The following is a 20,084-nucleotide window of genomic DNA, read 5'->3' on the forward strand; positions in this document are numbered from 1 at the left end:
ATTGTGTTATGGATAACTATGCTTCTTGCAAGGCATACTGCTTTTACTTGTTCCAATTTACTTGCTCCAATTCATGACTTACTTCTTGTTTCAGTAATGTTCTAGGTGAAACATTTGTTGAAACAAAAGAGTTTTTAAACATAATAATAATAATCCTGAGTTATTCTGTGGTTCGTTCAAATAATGTGTTTGCGTTGATCTTGCTGTTTCTTAAAAGGTAGAAAATGTGAACAAATAGTATATACAGGAATTGTTATTGCATAAGTGATATACAAGAGTCATAGACAATGTCATATGGCTTACTTGATTCCTTTGGTTTTGGTTTCTCTGCAAAAAGAAAAAAAAGTAACAATCCCTCAATTCCCTTCAAGTTACTAAGGCATATAATTTATTGTTAGTTTAGGGTTAAGAATAATCCGTTTAGAAATGTAGCATTTGCAGAATAATTTAGTTGCTTCATATTGTTTCCTTGCTCACCAACACATAGCAAAAGCTCTTGAGCTCCTTCAATCAGATCTGACTAATTCCTTAACGCAGTGTCAGCCCCAAGAATCATGATTGGACTGAAACGATGACAGTTGAGTATGATGGATTTCTAACGTTACCCAATGGCATTTCTCTTGGATGAAATGAAAGACCAAATATTTTTCACCCAATATTTTATTTCTGTTATTGGTGGTTCATTTCACATAACCAATGTTGAAAGGAAAAGGTCACCATTATAGATGGGACAATTATTCGAATCAGAGACGCTAAACAAGGCGAGAGCCCTGCTCTGCTTGAATGCAGGTGGTCCCCTTTTGAGGCAAATACAGTCCGCCGCCCACTGAACTTGTCTGGATATAAATTGGGACTTGTGACCTGCTTCAACAAACATTTGCAGCTGAATCGTTCAGAAAATTAAGTCTACAAATCAGATCAGTTAAAATAACTAAGGCCAGAAATGTGGACCATATCACAGGTAAATAGAATAGTATGGCCACTTCTCCATGAACAAAAATGTGGACAACAGCACCCACAGGTTTGTATAAAATTTGGAAATGCTGATTTTATATGTATAGGTGCACATTTAGAAATAATTACCAGTACATAATGGTAGTTTCATTAGTAGGTACATATTGGGGAAGACTGCATAGTATGGCTGCTTAGCCTGCTGTGCCAACTGCTGGTGAGGCTCTTTAATGATCCCTGTGTCCGCTTCTCAGTAGTGGCACCCACCCTGTGAAACACCCTCCCCTCAGACATCAAGGAAATAAACAACTATCTGACTTTCAGAAGACATCTGAAGGCAGCCCTGTTTAGGGAAGTTTTTAACGTTTGATGTTTTATCCTGTTTTAATATTCTGTTGGGAGTCACCCAGAGTGGCTGGGGAAACTCAGTCGGATGGGTGGGGTATAAATAAATCATCATCATCATCATCATCATCATCATCATTATTATTATTATTATTATTATTATTATTATTATTATTATTATTTTAAAGTGGATTTAGAACAGGCACCCATCAAACAGAGGACTGTCTTCTGCGAGGTAGGACACAAGGCCACCACAAAACTGAAGATGACTGAATGGATTAATTCCAGTCACTGCAGAAATATGATTAGTGACACAGAAACTGAATTTCATCAGAAACTTGATCCAGAATTATCTGTCAAGAAAGAATACTAATAGCTAGAGAGACAAAATCAAGATGGTCCACTTTTTGAATGTGATTTTATTTTTAATCGCTATGGCGCTTTCTTTAGATAACATCAGCTTCACTGAGTTTCTTCTTACCTTTCTCTACCACCTTCAACGGCCTATCTTCTTTCTTTTCATGTACTGCTGCAAAACAAAGATAAGGCTTTTGTAACACTTCCAGTCTCCGGAAGAGTGGCTCATGCAAGCTTTCTCAAAGCACTGAAAACGCTGCTGCTTATTTGAAAGCAACTGACATTATCCTGATATTGATCTAATCTACCTTTCTAATAAATGTTATAAAACTGTAGAGTTACCTTTTTTTGCCTTCCAATAAATCTGCAGGAAGAATGAAGCCTTGCACAGTTGCAAAATGAATCATGGAAAAGTCAGCTCCCTATCCTACCTTTATAAATGCTGGTATAAAACTCTAATAACATAGGAATCTGGCTTATGCCAAATGAGACCTCAGGCTCACTGGTTCATGAACGTCTACAATGGTTGGCCATGGTTGTTCAGGGTTTCAATCAGCTTTACCTGGCCATGCTAGGGAGTAAAGCCAGGACCCAGGTGCACCCCATACTGGTTGAAGGGAGCGAGGCAGCAGTAAATCACAAAGAGTTGGAGTTAACTCTTTGTACTGTGCTGACCTCATCGCCATCTTATCCTTGCTCCTCTACCGCCCATACCCTGCTATCTAGTCTGCTACTGATTCATCTGCTGGAGCATGGATTAAGGTTCCCACATGACACTTTACACCCAGCTCCCAAGATTATTAAATTGCATGGAGGTCCTTCCACAAACCCATCCTATGTTCAGCTTGGCCATGGACTCAGTCCAAACACTATATATTGCATAAATTTAATTTTCCTGTAAAATGTAAACAGTACTGACCTTTTGGCTTATGAACTTCTGTGGTCACTGTGAAATGAAACAGAAAAAAACATTGTGAACATTTAATGGACCTCTAGGATTTATCCAAAACACTCTTGTTAGGGGCAGCTGTGTAAATGGAGAAAATAAATCAATAAAAAGCAACAGCTTCGAGTTGCTGCAACAAAGGTTTCCCTTCAGTTCTAGCAGAGCTTTCAATGCAAATCCTTTACTGGTTCAGGAAAGGGTCTGCATCAGTATCCCCTGCTAAAATGAAGGTGGTGGTGGGGAAAACATTCATTTTAGCAGCACCATGGGGATCTGGGTTGTGGAGCAAAAAAGCTTGTGCCATCTCCGCCTTAAGGAAAAGGAATATGCTTTAAGGAAATGGACAATACTTGAAGTAGTAGAGCACCTGCATAGCCAGTGGAATGTCTCTGACACCTCCACTTTTTAAAAAGGAGAACTGGTAGCAAGGCTGGGGAAACCCTTTTCCTAATACAGTGGTACCTCGTGTTACAGATGCTTCAGGTTACAGACTTTGCTAACCCAGAAATAGTATCTCGGGTTAAAAACTTTGCTTCAGGATGAGAACAGAAATTGTGTGGTGGCGGCAGCAGGAGGCCCCATTAGCTAAAGTAGTACCACAGGTTAAGAACAGTTTCAGGTTAAGAACAGACCTCCAGAACAAATTAAGTTCTTAACCCAAGGTACCACTGTACAGTGGTGCCCCGCAAGACGAATGCCTCGCAAGACGGAAAACCCGCTAGACGAAAGGGTTTTCCGTTTTTGAGCTGCTTCGCAAGACAAATTTCCCTATGGGCTTGCTTCGCAAGACGAAAACGTCTTGCGAGTGTTCCGATTTTTTTCCGCTCCCCCCCTTTTTCTAAGCCGCTAAGCCGCTAATAGCCTTTTAGCCGCTAAGCCTTTAATAGCCGCTAAGCCGCTAAACCGCTAATAGCGCTAATCCGCTAATAGTGCTAATCTGCTAAGCCGCTAATAGGGTTGCTTCGCAAGACGAAAAAACCGCTAGACGAAGAGATTCGCGGAACGGATTATTTTCGTCTTGCGAGGCACCACTGTACCTGATATCACTGCCAGGCTGAGCAGCAGTGGATTAGATGGACCCATTATCTGCCTCAATATAATGAAGCACGTGATATTACAAGAAGCCATAACATTATACCGTACATATATTTGGGATATATATTTAAATTTTAATCTCTCACCTTTTGGTTTATGAGCTTCATGTGTCACTGAAAAATTAAACAAAGAATTTCAGTGTGTTCAAACTACATATATACAGCTCAGGGGGGAAGGGGGATAGCTCAGTGGTAGAAGTACATGCCTTGAAGTCCCAGGTTCAATTCCTATTATCTCCACAAAGGAGAGGGAAAAGATCCCTGTCTGAAACCTTGGAGAATTACTGCTAGTCCTGGTAGACAATACAGAGCCAAATTATAGACCAATTGGTCTGATTCGGTATACGGCGGCTTCTTATGTTCCTATGTGCCGTGGCCACCTGAAACAAAGCTCTCGTACCCAAGACCTCAAGCAAAGATGCTTTGACCAAAGGATCCACCAGTAAATCATCCCATTTCAGACTGGTGTCTTAATAGTATTGAGGGCCACAATGTATACATTGTCTGTATGAAATGTACATGCCTTAAAAAAAAAAGCTGGCCTGCTGGAAACACTGTGATAGGGGAAACCATTGCAATGAACAACAGGTTATGATGTTTGCTTTTTGGTTAGTTAGTTAGTTTTATAAATATTTTTATTGATTTTTAATTTCAAGTAACAAAAGTAACAAAACATATCCACACTCTTGCTGATTTGTTTGCTCAAGGAATTTAGATTCTACTTTTTAACATAAAAAGCACAGGGAACCCATGGTGGTTAGAATCTCCTCCAAATTATTTCTAGCCGGGTTCTCCATTTTAATCCACTAGTTAATTGTTGTATGGCATGCTGAATTTTATAGCATTTAGTTAATTTAAAATTTTAGCTTAGAGATAAAATAGGAGAGCATTATGTTCTATGATAACTTTTCCCTCATGTCTTACCAGCTGCTTTGACAGGCAGATCCTTCTTTGGGAGCTTGGCTGAAACAGAAACATAAAAGGAGAAATAGTTGGTTATTGTATATCTGGAACAGGTACATTATCAGTATGTTTAAAGAAAGCAAAGATTTGAAAATATGAGCATATTTACCTGTTTCTACTGGCTTTTCTTTTTTGTGTGGTTCTACAAAGTTGGAGGAACAAAGCCAAATAAATTATTTCTATATTTTGAGGTTCACAGTGAATATTAGAACCATTACATAGAATGAGATAGCAGACTGAAATTGCAGAACTTTCAACTGCATTACTTTAGCACGCAGGCAGAAGGCCATATTTTGAATGTTCCCCCCATATAACCAACTTCTGCATGTAATAAGTTGAGGAATGAATGAGCAGGCTATGCAAAATCTTTTTAATGTACTAGTTTACTAGATGCATGGAGTGGGCAACATTGAGAAATACCTAAATTGAGTTTAATTTTGTACTAGCAGTAGTTTGATTATGTCCTTGATCTAACATGGTAGAATGCACTCAAGCACTTAGTTGGATTCCACTCAGAAGTGGGGAATGTTGTTTTTTTTTTAGCTTGAGGGATGGATAATTGTGGTGGCCATGGCCAGAAAGAAACATGGGTGGGGCCTGAGGTAAAATGGGTAGATAAATAGATGTGATGTTTTGGCTCCGGCTCCTGAGTGCTGAGATTCTTTTGGTTCCCCCAATGGTGTGTTTTTTTAATGGGCTCGGCCCCCTAAATGTTCAGAGGGCATTCAGCTTTGACCTCTGGCTCTGTACGATGTCAGGACATTGCAGGATGTCATGCGAGCCATGTCAGGATGTCACGCGACACTGTATGCATGACATTAGGACATCACGTCGGGCCCCCTCAATTATGTTGAGAAGATGGCACCTCTGTTACAGCAGGTTACATTCCAACCATACAAAATTCAAAGGTTTCTACACCCAGCTGTAGAAACATTATCACAGTTCAAGGACACACTCCAGTTAGGTAAAAGGACTTATGGAACAGCACCAGAGAGGGATATGGCCTAGGGCAGGCACGTCCAACTCCCAAGTGACAGTCTACTCACAATATTAAAAAAAAGGCAGTGATCTACCTCCATTGTCACTCGAGGATAGACCAGAGTTGTTGAGCTTCTTTTAGGAAGCCAGAGTTGTTTTTGGAGGAATATCACTAAGGGTTCAAAGATCAACCAAGATCAACCAGGGCATGCTGCGATCGAGCAGTGGATCGCAATCGACCTGTTGGACATGCCTGGCCTAGGGAAAGCTCTACGTTCCAGATGGAGAGGCCTGGAGGGCCTTATGTAACTGTTTCTGTGTTTATTATTTTGAAATTCCTCATGTCATAGCCTTTGATTAAGATCAAACTATGTGAACACTCCTCTATGAGCAGACTCTTATTCATTGGGCTCACATCCCAACCTGCCATCAATGGCCTTTTACCTTCACACTAGGGGAAGGGATAGCAGGAAGGAGTGTGGGCCATGTGTGTACATGAAAACTGGCAAGAGAAGAGAGGATATTTGGGTGTCTGGTGAAGATACGCTTGCATGATCTTGAGGACTTGCTAAGCCAATTAGGGAGTTGTTTGTCCTTCCCCATGAGAGAAGCCTAAGGCTGTCTACTACGTTCAGGGAAGCTATGAACCAATGACTTTTTAGATCACAGCTCAGATCTTAGCCTGTATGCTAGAGTAACTCTGAGCTACCATTCACACACAGCAATAGACTAAGTACTTAGTTCTAAATAGTATACCTTGTTTGCAAACCAACCAATTCTCAACAATCTTAATGTATGTTTGGTAGCAGACATGCCCTTTAAATAACCTCTATTGTCAAAAACGCTGACATGTCATTTTAAAATCTCATCAATATAGTTTTGATGTAAATTCATAGTTTGCTGAAATATGCTTCAGGTTTTTCCTCACGGCTAGCTTGCTCCCCCTGCCTGATTCATGCAGTAATCTCATTGTTCAAGTAATGTTTTCAGTGTACTCAGTATGATTGCTGAAAAACATGAATCATGGCATCACATCTGCCAGTTTCTTACAACTGCCCCTGACGACACACACATATGCTCCCAGTAAAATTATGATAGGAGTAAAGCTTTAAATGGAGTTTTGGGCAGACCACTATACATACACCTATGTCCATGTTATTAATAATTAGCGGGAAGCAGATTATGTTGCTGAAGGTGCTGCAGAAAAATCTACAACACACTCTAGGCACTGAGGTTCCATGATGTCCAAACATGGTTTCTTGGAAACAGAAGCATTGGGATTTAGTGGACTCCACAGAAGGACCTCTGTTAGGCCTCTGCTACTGCCATGAGCCTGCACTGCAGTAGCCAAGGCCATGAGGAACTTTGGAAAACTTTGTCGTACGTGTTTCTGTACTGCAGTAGCCAATATGGTACCCACAAGTTGTTACTCAACTCCACCTCCCATCAACCCAACCCAGCATGGCCAATGGTAAATAAGTGGGAAGTGGATTAAGGCATTTCTTTGAAATCCTATTCCCTCTTCTTTATAAGCCACTTTAGGCCACAAAATATGGGTATTTAAGTTTTTTTACAGTTCAGAGTTTATTTTATGTTTTGCAGTTTCTTTTAAATCCTGTATCACTCATAGTTTTAAATTAGATAATCCAAATCTGCAGCTTTGAGTGCCACAGCTCTACAAAATTCATCTTTCAGTTTAGACATTTAATTCTTTCAAATTTTGACATTCAAATGTCCTCACACATAACTTCATCGTTTCAACACTGAGGAATGAGAGCTTAGGCTGTAATCCAACCCCTTGGCTGGCAGCAGCAGGGCTTGATGGAACAGCGTCACCCTTGGTGAAGAGGGTCATATTGGACATGTTGCCAGATTAGACATCATGTGGCAGCAGCAAGGCTGGCTCAGAATCCAGCAGATCCTATGCTGGCCCAACCCCAACTCCTCCCTTCTTTGTTTTAGGGGATTTCATAGGCTATGGGCAGTGGTGATACCACCAGAGGTAGCTTCTGCCTGAGCACTGCTTGGGCAGGCAAACTGTGGTGTACTTTTGTTGGTAGGGATTTACCACCAGCAGAGGCTGATGAAGCCAGGCAAGCCCCCCCCCCAGGCAGCACAGTTAGCTATTTTATTTTTATTCTTGCATTCCGGCAAATCATCTATCTTAAAGCAGCATGGTCCTAGAAAAAAATTCACAAATTCTGGCTTATTTTTTTAGTAGGCAAAATATTAAAAAACAGAGATTGGTTCGGTTCGCATAGCCTCTGCAAGCCTACCTGCTATTGACTTCTTGGCAACTGGGGGGGGGGAGGGAAAAGGGAAATTGTTTATTTTTCTTGTATGTACCACAGTGGAGTTTTGCACAGTAAATAGTAATTGCTTTATAATGTAGATATAATTCTGCTGTAGGATGTCTTCATTCAGCTGAGAAACACATATACAATTCCCCTGAACATGCTTTAAGTGTTGATTTTATATTTCCAAAGGAAACATATACTTCAGAATGCAAGGTCTTCTTTAAAACAAAGGAATCATATGCTGTCAAGGAAGAGTAGTATTTGGACCCACAGGAGCCTGCAGTTGTTTCATGCTATGCTATCAAGGGAACAAACTATTAACAATAACTTGCAGTACATTTGTCAACTGCTATGAAGGCTATCCTGGTCAGTAAGTGGCGTGCTAATGAAGTCCCTTCTGACACACAGTGGTTAGATAAAGTCTGGGATATATCCTATAATGTGGAATTGACCCATCAAAGGTTAGTAAGCTTAGACAGGTGTTTATGGCTCATTTCTCACACATGGATAGGATTGCGGTTTGCTGTTCCCATTTATGATAGGGGAGGATTAAAGCAGAAATGCACTCATAGTACACATCATTGTGTGCACCATGACATGTGAATGCTGTCAACAAGAAGCTCTCCATATAGTCTTCGCTTTGCGCTTATTGATCCCTGGCCGCTTTATAATAATTTTTGTTGCCATTAGGCTGACTGCACCCTTTTCAATTTCTGTATTAAAAGTTTTATAACTGCTGTTGAATCCATCTGTTTGGTAATTAATTAATAACACAAGACTCTTTAAAACTTACTGCTAATGTCTCATTGTGCTGGGTAACACTGTATCCAGTATTTTGAATGAATCTATCACATTATGTGGATTGTGTGATATATATTGCTTGCAAAAACTATAATAAATCAAGTGTGTAAAAAAATTCAATAACGTTTCTGCCTTCCTTAACACAGCAGGAGGAAAATAACATTGTTCTGATGTATTTCATTTTGGATTAAAAATGGTTAATTTGAGGACAGATAAGTACATCTCCCTCGAGGGGGGTATCTCAAAAATGATACCTCATTTGAAGCTCCACCCAATTCAGTCTTCTTCATTTTAAAAAATGTTGTCCTGACAACATGCAGGATGGACAAGAGGGGAGGTCTTCACACAATGCATAAACCAGGCATAGGCAAACTCAGCCCTCTAGATGTTTTGGGACTACAACTCCCATTATCCCTAGCTAACAGGACCAGTGGTCAGGGATGCTGGGAACTGTAGTCCCAAAACAGCTGGAGGGCCGAGTTTGCCTATGCCTGGCATGAACTGTAGGATTCGCTTCTGCAAAATATTGTGGTGACTACCAATTTGGATAGCTTTAAAACGGGTTTACACAAATCCATGGAGAACAAGGCTATTGATTGCTAATAGCCATCATTGCTGTATGCTCCCTACTGGTATCGGAGGCAGTCTTCTTCTATATATCAATTGCTGAGGAGCACAAGAGGCAAGAGGGTTGTTGTACTGATATCCTGTCTGAAGGCTTGCCATGGGTATCTTGTTGCCCATTGTAAGCCCAGGATACTAGCCTAGATGGGTGCTTCTCTCTGCCCCAACCCTGCCACCAGCCTGCCCCCCATTCAGGTAAGGTGCACTGACAGAAGGGTCAAGAGGTCTGCTCCATGGCTCTGCCCCACCACATAGGCTGTTATCATTCAATGGTCAGCAGCCCAAGTTTCTAAGTGCCTCTTTTGAAATAGAAAATACAAGGAAATTGTCAACAGGCGTTTTTTCAGTAGCTGGAAAGTCTTGGACTGTTCTGCCTCTGTAGCTCAGTATGATGTGGTCTAAGTCTGTGGGTGATATTCAACCACATTTCATTCACAGTTAGCCCACTGAAGTTAATGAACACGACTACATCATGTCTTCTAATTTCATCATGTCTACTCAGAGTAAAGCTTAGTAGAATACCACCCTGTGTGTCTATGAAAAGGAGTGGGGCAGAGGGGAACTTGAGTGTTGGTGTCAGAACTGAATCAGAAGCAGAAAAATTATGATCCATCCAAACACGGCCCAAGAACTGATGAAGAATATAAACATTATTAAAATAGAAAAGTATAAAGAATTAAGTAGAAATTTTTAATTAAAATGGTATAGAACTCCGGCACAAATGGCGTATATAGTGAAAGGGTTTAGTCCCAAATGCTGGCATTGTGGTCAGGAAAAAGGACTATATTCACACATGTGGTGGGAATGTAATCTGGTTAAGGAATATTGGCAAAAGATTATAAAGTTAATTTCTGGATTATTTCAAATAAACATAGAAGTTAATAGGGATTTATTATTTTCGGGAATACTAGGAAATAACAAAGTAAAAAGTAATAAGCAAGAGTTGTACAAAATTATAATTTTAGCTGGAATGGCAGTTATTGCTTTGGGATGGAAAGAAAAGGCCAAATGGAATATGGAAATATGGAATGATTATGTTTTTGAATATGTACAATCAGAAATATTCGCACAGATAGTGGCAGAGGATAGATGGGAAAATAAATGCCAAAGACTCACAAATAAATTGGCATTTTACAGGAACTGGATAGAAAGAGGGGAAGCCAACCCTAACATACAAGCTTGAATGAGCAGACTGGATAAAGATATGAAGAAGGAAGGCCTGACCCAGGGGGGGGGGGAGGGCTGGAGTGGGGAGGGAGGGGGAAGAAAAAAAAGGGGGGGAGTAAACCGGATGGTATTTTGAATTGATTTTGTTATGTAAGCCTTTTTTCTGAAACCATATATACTAATGTTATGTAGTTATGCATTGTAGTATGAATGAATTTTGTTTTGTATTCTTTTTTAGAATACATATAATAATGTTATGTTACTAAGCAAATTTAATAAAACAGTAAAAGGGGGGGGGGAAGCAGAAAAATAGCTCTGGGCTCTGGAAGGCACCTTTGGGTGGGGCTTCCTCTCTGGGGATGATGAGGAGCAGTGGGATATACTGCAAGTCATACAGTGAGTAGACTTGGGTGCAATACGTCTATTATAGAAACATTGTAAGTCTCTGGCGAATTCTTCCTGCAAAGGAAACTAGTCCCTGGTAAGCACTGCTACTGGGGCTTCCACACTTATCAGAAAAGTTGTGTGTACATATAACATAAGTGAAGGATTTTCTTTCTTAACATGCAATACTTGTTATGACACATGTTAGGAACTACAGACACATGTTCATCGCAATGACACTGCACCATTATTCCTACCCAACACAAACCAAAAAGAACATTAACTTGCAGAACCCAGCAGATGGTGCTATGATGCAATGAAATGCGCCATAACCAGAGCAGTTGATTGAATACATTGAAAATAAAGCAAGAGAAAACAATTTAATCACTTACCTGGTGCTGCTACTTTTACAGAAGCTGGTTGGGCTGCAGGAGCTTTTGCTGGCTCTTAAAATGAGAACAAATTAAAGCAATTACTACAAAGCATTCTACAGCAAAAACACAGGGGCATGGGGAAATTTCAGATGAAAAAGATTGCCCTTAGCATCTCTTGCATAGGAGAGCAGAGAAAGAAGATTATTAAAAACAAAGTGCCTATCTGCATTCTACTCAATCCAAGGCATGGAAAAAGTAATGAGCAAAAACGGTTATTTGGAACCACTTGATAATTGCTTTCATTAACAAATATGGTTTTACTATTGTATCACTCTGTGCTGCATCTTAGTACAGCAGTAGGTTTCTTAGCCACATGCAACATTTGCATATATGGCAGAAATAGTTATGGGGAAATGCTCCCCCCCCTCGAAGGAAAGCGCAACCTTCTGAAAACACACAGCATTAAGAGTTTCCAGGATTATTGAGGATTCAGGGGAAAAAATACCACTACAGTCTGTTTCCTCAATCTCTAGCCTAGATTAGAGTCACCTGTGCTGTGCTAGTGTCAGAAACACATAGGTCTGAGAGGGTAATGTCACTGCAGCATGAAACAGAAGATGTTTCAGTTGCCCTTGTTTTAGTCACAGTTCTCTTTCCCCCTTTTCTTCCGCTGGAATACATGTCTTAACAATAGGTTAAATAAAAAGAATCCCTTTCACCAGTCCCAGCCCTACCCTTATGCTGAGCGAGGCAGCTACCTTGGGCAGCTGATTTTGGGTGTCATGAAAGAGAAGCAAATTCTTTATTTTATATTATTTTAATTGCCTGGGAGGTGGAGAGACAATTTTCTGCCTCTGGTGCCAAAATAACTTGACTGGCCTTGTATACTATGCATCCTCATGGCATGGGGTGGGAGCAGCATTGGGTACTCTGCCTCAGGCAGCAGAATGCCTTGGGCCAGCTTGGCCATCCATTTTGTGAGGATGGAGTTAGTGCTAATAGCACAGTTCTATGCATGTTTTCTCAGAAGCGAGCCCCACTCTGCTTAACAGGGCTTATTCCCAGGTTGCAATAAGAACTGTTATTATACCTCAATCCAGTATAGGAAACCTTTGGACCTACACATGTTGTTGAACTACAACTCCCATCATCCTTGGCCACTGACCATGCTTACTAGGGCTGATGGGAGTTGTAATTCAGCAATATCTGGAGGTATCTTCACACCATTATATTATACCTGTGTAAATAATGCAGAGAAAGGACTTTAATGAAGAGTCACTTGTTTCCCATGTAAGCCCCACTGAAACGGAGACTGAAGAACAGTTAAGCTTAGGCAAGTGCTTCCTATATGTTTAAGGTCATGGCATACACAGAAAAGCACAGATGCACAAGCTTCCCAGCTTTTCTTTCCAGTTCTTGACCACCAAGAACATGCTTAGCTAAGATCACAGCTGACATTTCATTCCCCATGAAAGCTCTGCTTTTTCGAGATGTTAGATTAAAAAAAAAAGAGGAAGGGAGGCAATAACTGTCAGTCACAAACAGGAATGCGGAATTGGAAATACAGTGTGAATTGATTTAGAATGGAAGAGGCAGCTGAAGTCTAAACATGTCATTTTAGAATTATAAATGGTGTCACCACCTCCTTATTTGCATCTTCTTGCAATTTCATAGCACTATCCTATGAATGCCTCTTCAGACATATGTCCCATTGAGCACAATGGAACCTGCTGTCAGGTAAGGGAATAAACGAACAAGCTGTTTTTAATTTGAGTACATTGAATCACTATCATTTGGGTACATTGGAACAGGCTGTTTTAAAACTGAGCTATATAAAAAACAGGATGTACAACCATAACTAAAAGCAAGACATACTTTTGAGGTCTTTTGTCAAAACAGCTTCTTTCTTATCTGCAAGAATAAAACACACACAGAGGAATTAGCAGTGGCATTGTACCAAATGCTATCGCATATATTTACAAGTGATTCGATAACACAAATGCCCAAAGAACACATTTGGAGTCTTCATCCTTCATTTTGCAACACAGCACAACCTGAGGTAGAAAGACAGCCAATAGGATTTATCTGATCATCACAAAAAGAACCATATTTATTGTTTTATTTTTTGCAGGATTCCTATTAAATGCCCTTTCTTTGATCAAAAGCAATAAAACGCCTAGAAATTTCAAGGGGAAACTCAATTATTCTTGGGTGTACGTACATTGCTCTCTGAACTAAAAATATTTCTCGGTTAATCTGCTGCCTCTATTAGCATGTTTTCTAGGAATCACTTCAAAGCATGCTAATTACCACATTGAGATGAAATTAATCATAAAGCAGCTTTCGGCCATGGGGGTCTGCTGAAGCATTCAAGAAACGCTTTATAGTTGCCAGATATGGAAATTTTAAAAGGTGTCACTTGTAGTTGATATGAATCATTTATCACAATAATCTGCCATTACTGGAAGCTATAAAACCTGAATAAACAGGCAGCATTATATGCAATACCAGATGTGAGCTACAATTAAATACTCCAAGCTCACTTAAAAATGTTCTGAAATATTGGGATAGTGTGATATATTTTGGATAAAGAATATATTTTAAATACCTTCTTCATAGCTTCATAGTCCATACAAGTGTATTTCATTGTTGGCCTATTTTTCATAGTTAACATCCTGATGCTCCAAAAGAGTCAAATAAGGAGGTGATGGAATACTGCATGAACACTCAGGAGTATTCTCTCTCTCTTTCTTTTTCTCTATCTCTTTACATATATATATGAGGTTTACATAAACACAATAAAATACAATGGCATTTAATAAAATTTCCTTTAAAATAGATAAAAATGAGGTTAAAAACAAAATTATGTAGCACAAATAAAATTTAGCAGTGTTTAAAAAAATTAAGTCTACATCTCCTTCGAATATCTTAAAGATTATCTTGGACTGTGAGTACTCCTCACTATACATTCATTATATGATCAGTTCCTTATTCAACATGCATTGTATCTATTGGAGAATGAGGATCTTAAGTTTTCAAAACTGACCAGTAGTGAGATACAACTATCTGAGCTGCAACTATGAAAAGAAGTTCAATCGCAAATCAGATATTTATAATGTTGCCAGGATTTTTAGTATGCTGCAAGCATTAGTAAATTACTCATCAGTAAATCTCATTTCTTAATCCTTCACAGGTTTATAAAGTTTTGAAGTAGCTTCCTCTCGCTCCTGTCCAGTGATGTTCCACAAATACTGGAGAACTTAACTGAATTCACATTCTGACATGGAAGTAAAATAACAAGGAAATTATTGCCTGGACAGAGTAGCCACCTTTTGACGAAGGAATCAGCAGGCCACCAGTGCAAGCAGTAAAACTGAAGTCATAGAGGTATAGTACCTGACTGACAAAAACAGACCAGGATTTCTTAAAATAAGCAGTACTAGTGAACGTAGTGAAACTAATTACTCTAAGAACACTGGCACATTTGAAAATAAAAGTAATGCTTTATGAGGGGATCATAAAAACTAGGAATAGTAGCAATAATGTGAACGTTTTCAAGAAAGGGAAGCCACACATTAATGATAATGGATTAGCAAAATATCAATCGTTTTGGCATGTAGAAGGAGAGAATTATATTTTGTAAGGTAAAGTACAGTTTGTCACTTTGCATCCCCCCTACACCCCCCCCAAATTCTTACATCAAACATGATATTATTATGAACTCTAGAGAAGGGCTTGCTAATATTTTGGGGTCTGTGAACCCATTTACAAACTGAATAAACTGCAGTGGGCACCATACACATGCCACAACTCTCTTCTATATCCCCCCAAATCCACCTGACACAATTGGACTTGAAAAAAGCCTTTTGTTGCCTAAGGAAGGCTTATTTGAAGCATAAATTCAGCTGAGGGACAGGTGGACGATGGGACCCTGCAGGCTCCAAGGCATGGGAGTGAGGGACAGAATATCAGGACGAGGGATGGAAGTACTATCTACACAGTAGTAATAAAAACAGCTTGACTACTTTTTTCCAGTTGGAGAACAAGTGGTTCTGGAAAAGAAATACTGTACAGGTAAACACTCTGTTTCTTCATTTTAACAAGCAAATATTTTGACAAACACGATCTGTCTATAACCGTGTGTGTGTGAAAATATATATATGAAAACAGAAAAGCTCAGTCTCCTTCTTTCGGCACAAGCCACTCAATTTTACCTCAGGCCTTGTTCAACATTCCTTTGAAGTAAACTAGCAGCAATACAGTAGCTGCAAATGACATCTAAACAACACACAGGGTGATAAAAACTAAAGCCCCCCCTTTGTGCCTTTCATACAACTATATCCCTAGGTGGTTTATAATAAACTGCTATGCGATACTGCTATTTTTCAGAAAATAGACACTTGGAACATTTTTTTTTTAACTGAATCTTGAGTGAGTGTGAATCCCAGGTTTATGCCTTCACAAAAATGTTTTGGAGAGTGTGCAGTTTAGGACAATGACAGACCAGCTTTGGCCCTTCAAATGTTGCTGGACTACAAATCACATCATCCCTGACTACAGTGGTGCCCCGCAAGACGAATGCCTCACAAGATGAAAAACCCGCTAGACGAAAGGGTTTTCCGTTTTTGTGTTGATTCGCTAGACGAATTTCCCTATGGGCTTGCTTCGCAAGACGAAAAAGTCTTGCGAGTCTTGCCATTTTTTTCGCTCCCCCCCTTTTTCTAAGCCGCTAATAGCCTTTTAGTCGCTAAGCCGCTAAGCCTTTAATAGCCGCTAAACCGCTAATAGCGCTAATCCGCTAATCGGGTTGCTTCGCAAGACGAAAAAACCGCTAGACGAAGAGACTCGCGGAACGGATTATTTTCGTCTTGCGAGGCACTACTGTATTGGCAATGCTTGCTAAGGTTGGTGGAAATTGGAGTTCAACCGGATGTGGAAGGCCACGGGTAGATTTCCAACCTCTTGATCTAAGATTTCATAGAAAGGCAACTGTCCAAGTAACTATGATGCGGCTTAAACCCAACACCATTCCATTCCATTTCAGCTATCACTATAATGTTTCTTTTGTTTAGTAAATAGCCATGGCCATGACTCTCTCTCATTATGCAGACTTGGGCCAAAGTGTTGACAGATAAATTGTTCAATATGTTTCTAGAAGATGAGCAAAAACAGGGAAATGTCTTTCTTCTTCCCTCCCCTGGTTGGAAGTTTGTATCAAGGGGTGCATGCAGGAGTCTGGCAGTCCTCGAAATGTGTCTGAAAGACACACAGAAGACTTGCTCACTATATTAAGGCATTGGTGTTTCCCTTGGAAATCTGATGGGGAGCAATATCTGTTGGTGTTCATGCCAAGGACCTTCTGCCATCCAACATACATTGTAAATAAAATCTTGTATGACAGAACTCGTGTCCTATACAACTTGGGACGTAAAGTACCTAACCCCCCCCCCCCCAGTATTGACCATCTCAGGTCCTACAATCAGTAGGTGACGGCCTGTTGATGGTGGTTCAACTGGCTGCTGCCTGGTTGCACTGATGCATGTCAGGACCTTTTTGGTGGTGGTTCCCCATTTGTAGAACGTCTTCCCTGGTAAGGTGCATCTGTCTCTGTCATTAATGTTAAAGAGGAAGTTAAAAACATTTCTGTTTGTGCAGGCATTTGGTAGTTGGAAGAGACATTCCTGACCATATTTTGGGGGGTGGGAATATTCCAGCTGTGAGTGGGACTGATGTCAGTTGTGGGCTTGGCCAGACCTGAAACTGAACAGTGTGCACCCAGCTTTCTCGCTCTCTGTTTCTGTCTCTCTCACTCCTTTTTCTTTCTCTCTTCCCTTGCTCTTGCTTAAAAAAATAAATAACTGTCCTGGCCATTCACACGAAATCAGGCCGAGGGCTGTATTTGCCCCTGGGGCCACAGGTCACCCACTGTGCTGTAGAGGCTCAGGTACTCTAATGGACTGGGAACATAAGAGGAGCCTGGTGGATCAGGCCTATTGCCCATCTAGTCCAGCATCCTTTACTCACAGTGGCCAATGAGATGCCTGTGAGAAACCCACAAGCATGATCTGAGCACAACAGCACTGCCCCCTTTTGTGCTTTCCAGCAACTGGTATTCAGAAGCCTACTGCCAGAATGCCAGACGCGCTAGAAATAAAGAGGCGCCATACAAGATATTTCACTAGGGAAGGAAGGATCATTTCCCCCTTATATTTCGAATCCATACAGTGCAATCTTACTCATACTTACTGAGAAGTCCCATTTTGTCCAGTAGAACTTACTCCATTGGAAGTGTGCTTAGGATTGTGGCCTTACTACTATTACTGACTTGCTGCAAAAATAAATTACTAATGAAATGACTGAAGTCTTTCCGACTTTCGGCTCACCGTCTACAAACCGATCAGTGGTTCCACTTACATGGTTATATAAATCTAGCATAGCCACTTCCAAGTGCTTCCAAGAAACTAGATAAGCAGAAGGTTTCTAGATACAGTATGTCGGCCACATGTGTGAAATCATTTCCTGCACATTTGACACATTAATGGGGGCTTTTAAACCAATACATCATGCATGGATGGTACTTAACGTTCCATTTGCTGCCCCGAGCAAAGTGTCCAAATGTGTTAAAATAAAAGCAGCAGCAGGTGGCATACGTTGTCTGAAAAATAGCTTAGCATCTGAACATTTTAGTCAATGAGAGACCATTCTTCATATAGACCAGTCTTAAATAGCAGATTTACCTGACTTTATATATTTGTTGCTGAGCAATGTATTTTATTTCTATCCAGCGATCTAAAAGCTAGATATCTATCTGGCCAAAGCCGAGGATGAACTAAAATTAAATCAAAGCCATTACATTTCCAAAGCAACTGTTATCAACTATGCAGCAAAACTCTACATCCATGTCTGAGTGTATTTGAAAAGCCTGATAAGAAGAACTTGTTTATATTTGAGATTATGTTGTTGGGATGAAATCAAGGTTATCAAACATACATTTAGGGTTATTGTGGTGGTGGTTGGTTGGGAAGAGGTATGGTTACAGTTATTTTGTTTTCAACTGGATTTTAATTGAATATTTTCCAGGCAAATTCAATATAAAACTGTCTGTTTGGAGCTCTAAAAATACAGTAAGCTATACATTTTAACATATAAATACAAGTGTATATTTTCAATGCGATTGCAGTGATTTGCTGCAATTCACAAGCACTCCTGTATACTTAGGCTATCCTATTCCCTGTAATGGAAGTTGTAGCACTAGATGCATCTCTCTTTCTGCGCTGGAAACTGCCCTGCAGTTACTGGGAAACCCTACTTGTGCAGAAGCTCCAGAAGTGCACACGATGAACCATAAGAAAGGATCTTGATCTAAGCATTTGTTTCCCAATTAGATGCAGACTGACTGGATAAATTGTGATGGAGAAGCTGCTATTGTCCTGCCTTTGTCTGAGGATACTAGTGGCTTCCTAAGAACTTTCAGCGCCCTTAACAAATAACAGTTCCCAGGATTCTTTGGGGGAAGTCATGGCTGTTTAAACTGGTATAATACCACTCTAAATATACAGTGCAGATGGGGCCTCTGTCTTCATTTACAGAACCACCATTTTTAATCAACAATAAGGATACTCAACACATCATAGCTATGTAAAAATGATTGCCTAGAACATTAGAAAAAAATAAGATTAGAAATATACCTGATTACTTTTTAAAATTATAGTGATTTTTGCCTTGTTAATTTTTGTATTAATTTTATATGTGTTAATTAATAAAACATAGCAACATCCAGAAAGCTATTGCATATGACTCAAAGCAAGATGAGCAAATAGAAAGCCATTTCATTCAAATATTTTTATGAAAGAAACTATCTGTTATGTGACATTGACCTGTGTTTCTATTTTGCAGTGTTTACTGCTGCTTAGCTTAGAAAATCTTTAACTAAAAAGGAATGAGTATTACTTCCCATTACTCCAAGTTACACAAATGGATCCATGTATACTAGTGTTGCATGTAGAACCCTAAAGCTGCACAATCTACAGTCAAGATGAATTCCCATAATATATTATCTATTAAATGCTGAGCTGGGCAAGTGTATTGGCAAGGCAGCGATGGCAATGGCTCACCTCTCTGAAATGGTTTCACCTCTCTGGAGAATGAGATGCCAATGTTCAATAACAAGATGAAGGTCTACCAGGCTGGCGTGTTGAGCACACTGCTTTATGGAAGTGACTTGTGGGCAACTTACAAGCATCAGGAGCGACACCTCAATGCCCAGAAGATTTTAGGCAGGATGCTATTTCAAATAAGGATGTGCTCTCCCAAGCCCACATTCCCAGGATGTTCATATTCCTGTCTTAGTGACGTCTCTGCTGGCTTGGTCATGTCCATGATGTCCAAGATTCCCAAGAATGTGCTCTACATGGAGCTGGCTTCAGGCACCAGGCCCATAGGCAGATCAACTTTGCATCACAGAGATGTCTGCACACATGACACGAAGGCTGGAAACATCAGCCCTGCCCTGTGGGAATCTCTTGCAGATAACCACAGTGCCTGGAGACAGACAGGTTGTGTATGTATAGCAGAGATCAGAGGAGGAATGACCGTTGGGAGGTGAGCAGAGGGAAGAAATGCCATGGTGCACCTGCTGCAGCATAACTGGATGCCTTCATCTGCCCCAGCTGCAACCAAGCATCTCTCTCCCATATCGGTCTCTACAGCCACAGCAGGTGCTGCAACCTTCCAACAGTTTATCTCACTGCCAGAGGCACACTCCTCCATTGTCTCCCAATGCCAACAACAACAACAGTCTATT

The 20,084-nt window shown here is 40.2% G+C and overlaps 1 protein-coding gene across 9 annotated transcripts in view; it reads right to left on the minus strand.

The window, feature by feature from the left end:
* Nucleotides 1-20,084, minus strand: part of TRDN (triadin) — a 176,982-nt gene that overhangs the window by 39,302 nt on the left and 117,596 nt on the right. For 7 of the 9 annotated variants that reach the window (XM_081187682.1, XM_081187676.1, XM_081187680.1 and 4 more), the window contains 9 exons: nucleotides 13,157-13,192; nucleotides 11,300-11,353; nucleotides 7,911-7,931; nucleotides 4,766-4,798; nucleotides 4,618-4,656; nucleotides 3,781-3,807; nucleotides 2,573-2,599; nucleotides 1,778-1,825; nucleotides 304-327 (listed from right to left, as the gene is read on the minus strand). In XM_081187682.1, the coding sequence (XP_081043808.1) occupies nucleotides 304-327; nucleotides 1,778-1,825; nucleotides 2,573-2,599; nucleotides 3,781-3,807; nucleotides 4,618-4,656; nucleotides 4,766-4,798; nucleotides 7,911-7,931; nucleotides 11,300-11,353; nucleotides 13,157-13,192 (309 nt within the window). The remainder of the gene's footprint in view (nucleotides 1-303; nucleotides 328-1,777; nucleotides 1,826-2,572; nucleotides 2,600-3,780; nucleotides 3,808-4,617; nucleotides 4,657-4,765; nucleotides 4,799-7,910; nucleotides 7,932-11,299; nucleotides 11,354-13,156; nucleotides 13,193-20,084) is intronic. The other 2 variants (XM_081187678.1, XM_081187677.1) reach the window with 2 other exon arrangements.

This window comes from Podarcis bocagei, assembly GCF_964188305.1.
Source record: "Podarcis bocagei genome assembly, chromosome: 3".
Lineage (NCBI taxonomy): Eukaryota > Metazoa > Chordata > Lepidosauria > Squamata > Lacertidae > Podarcis > Podarcis bocagei.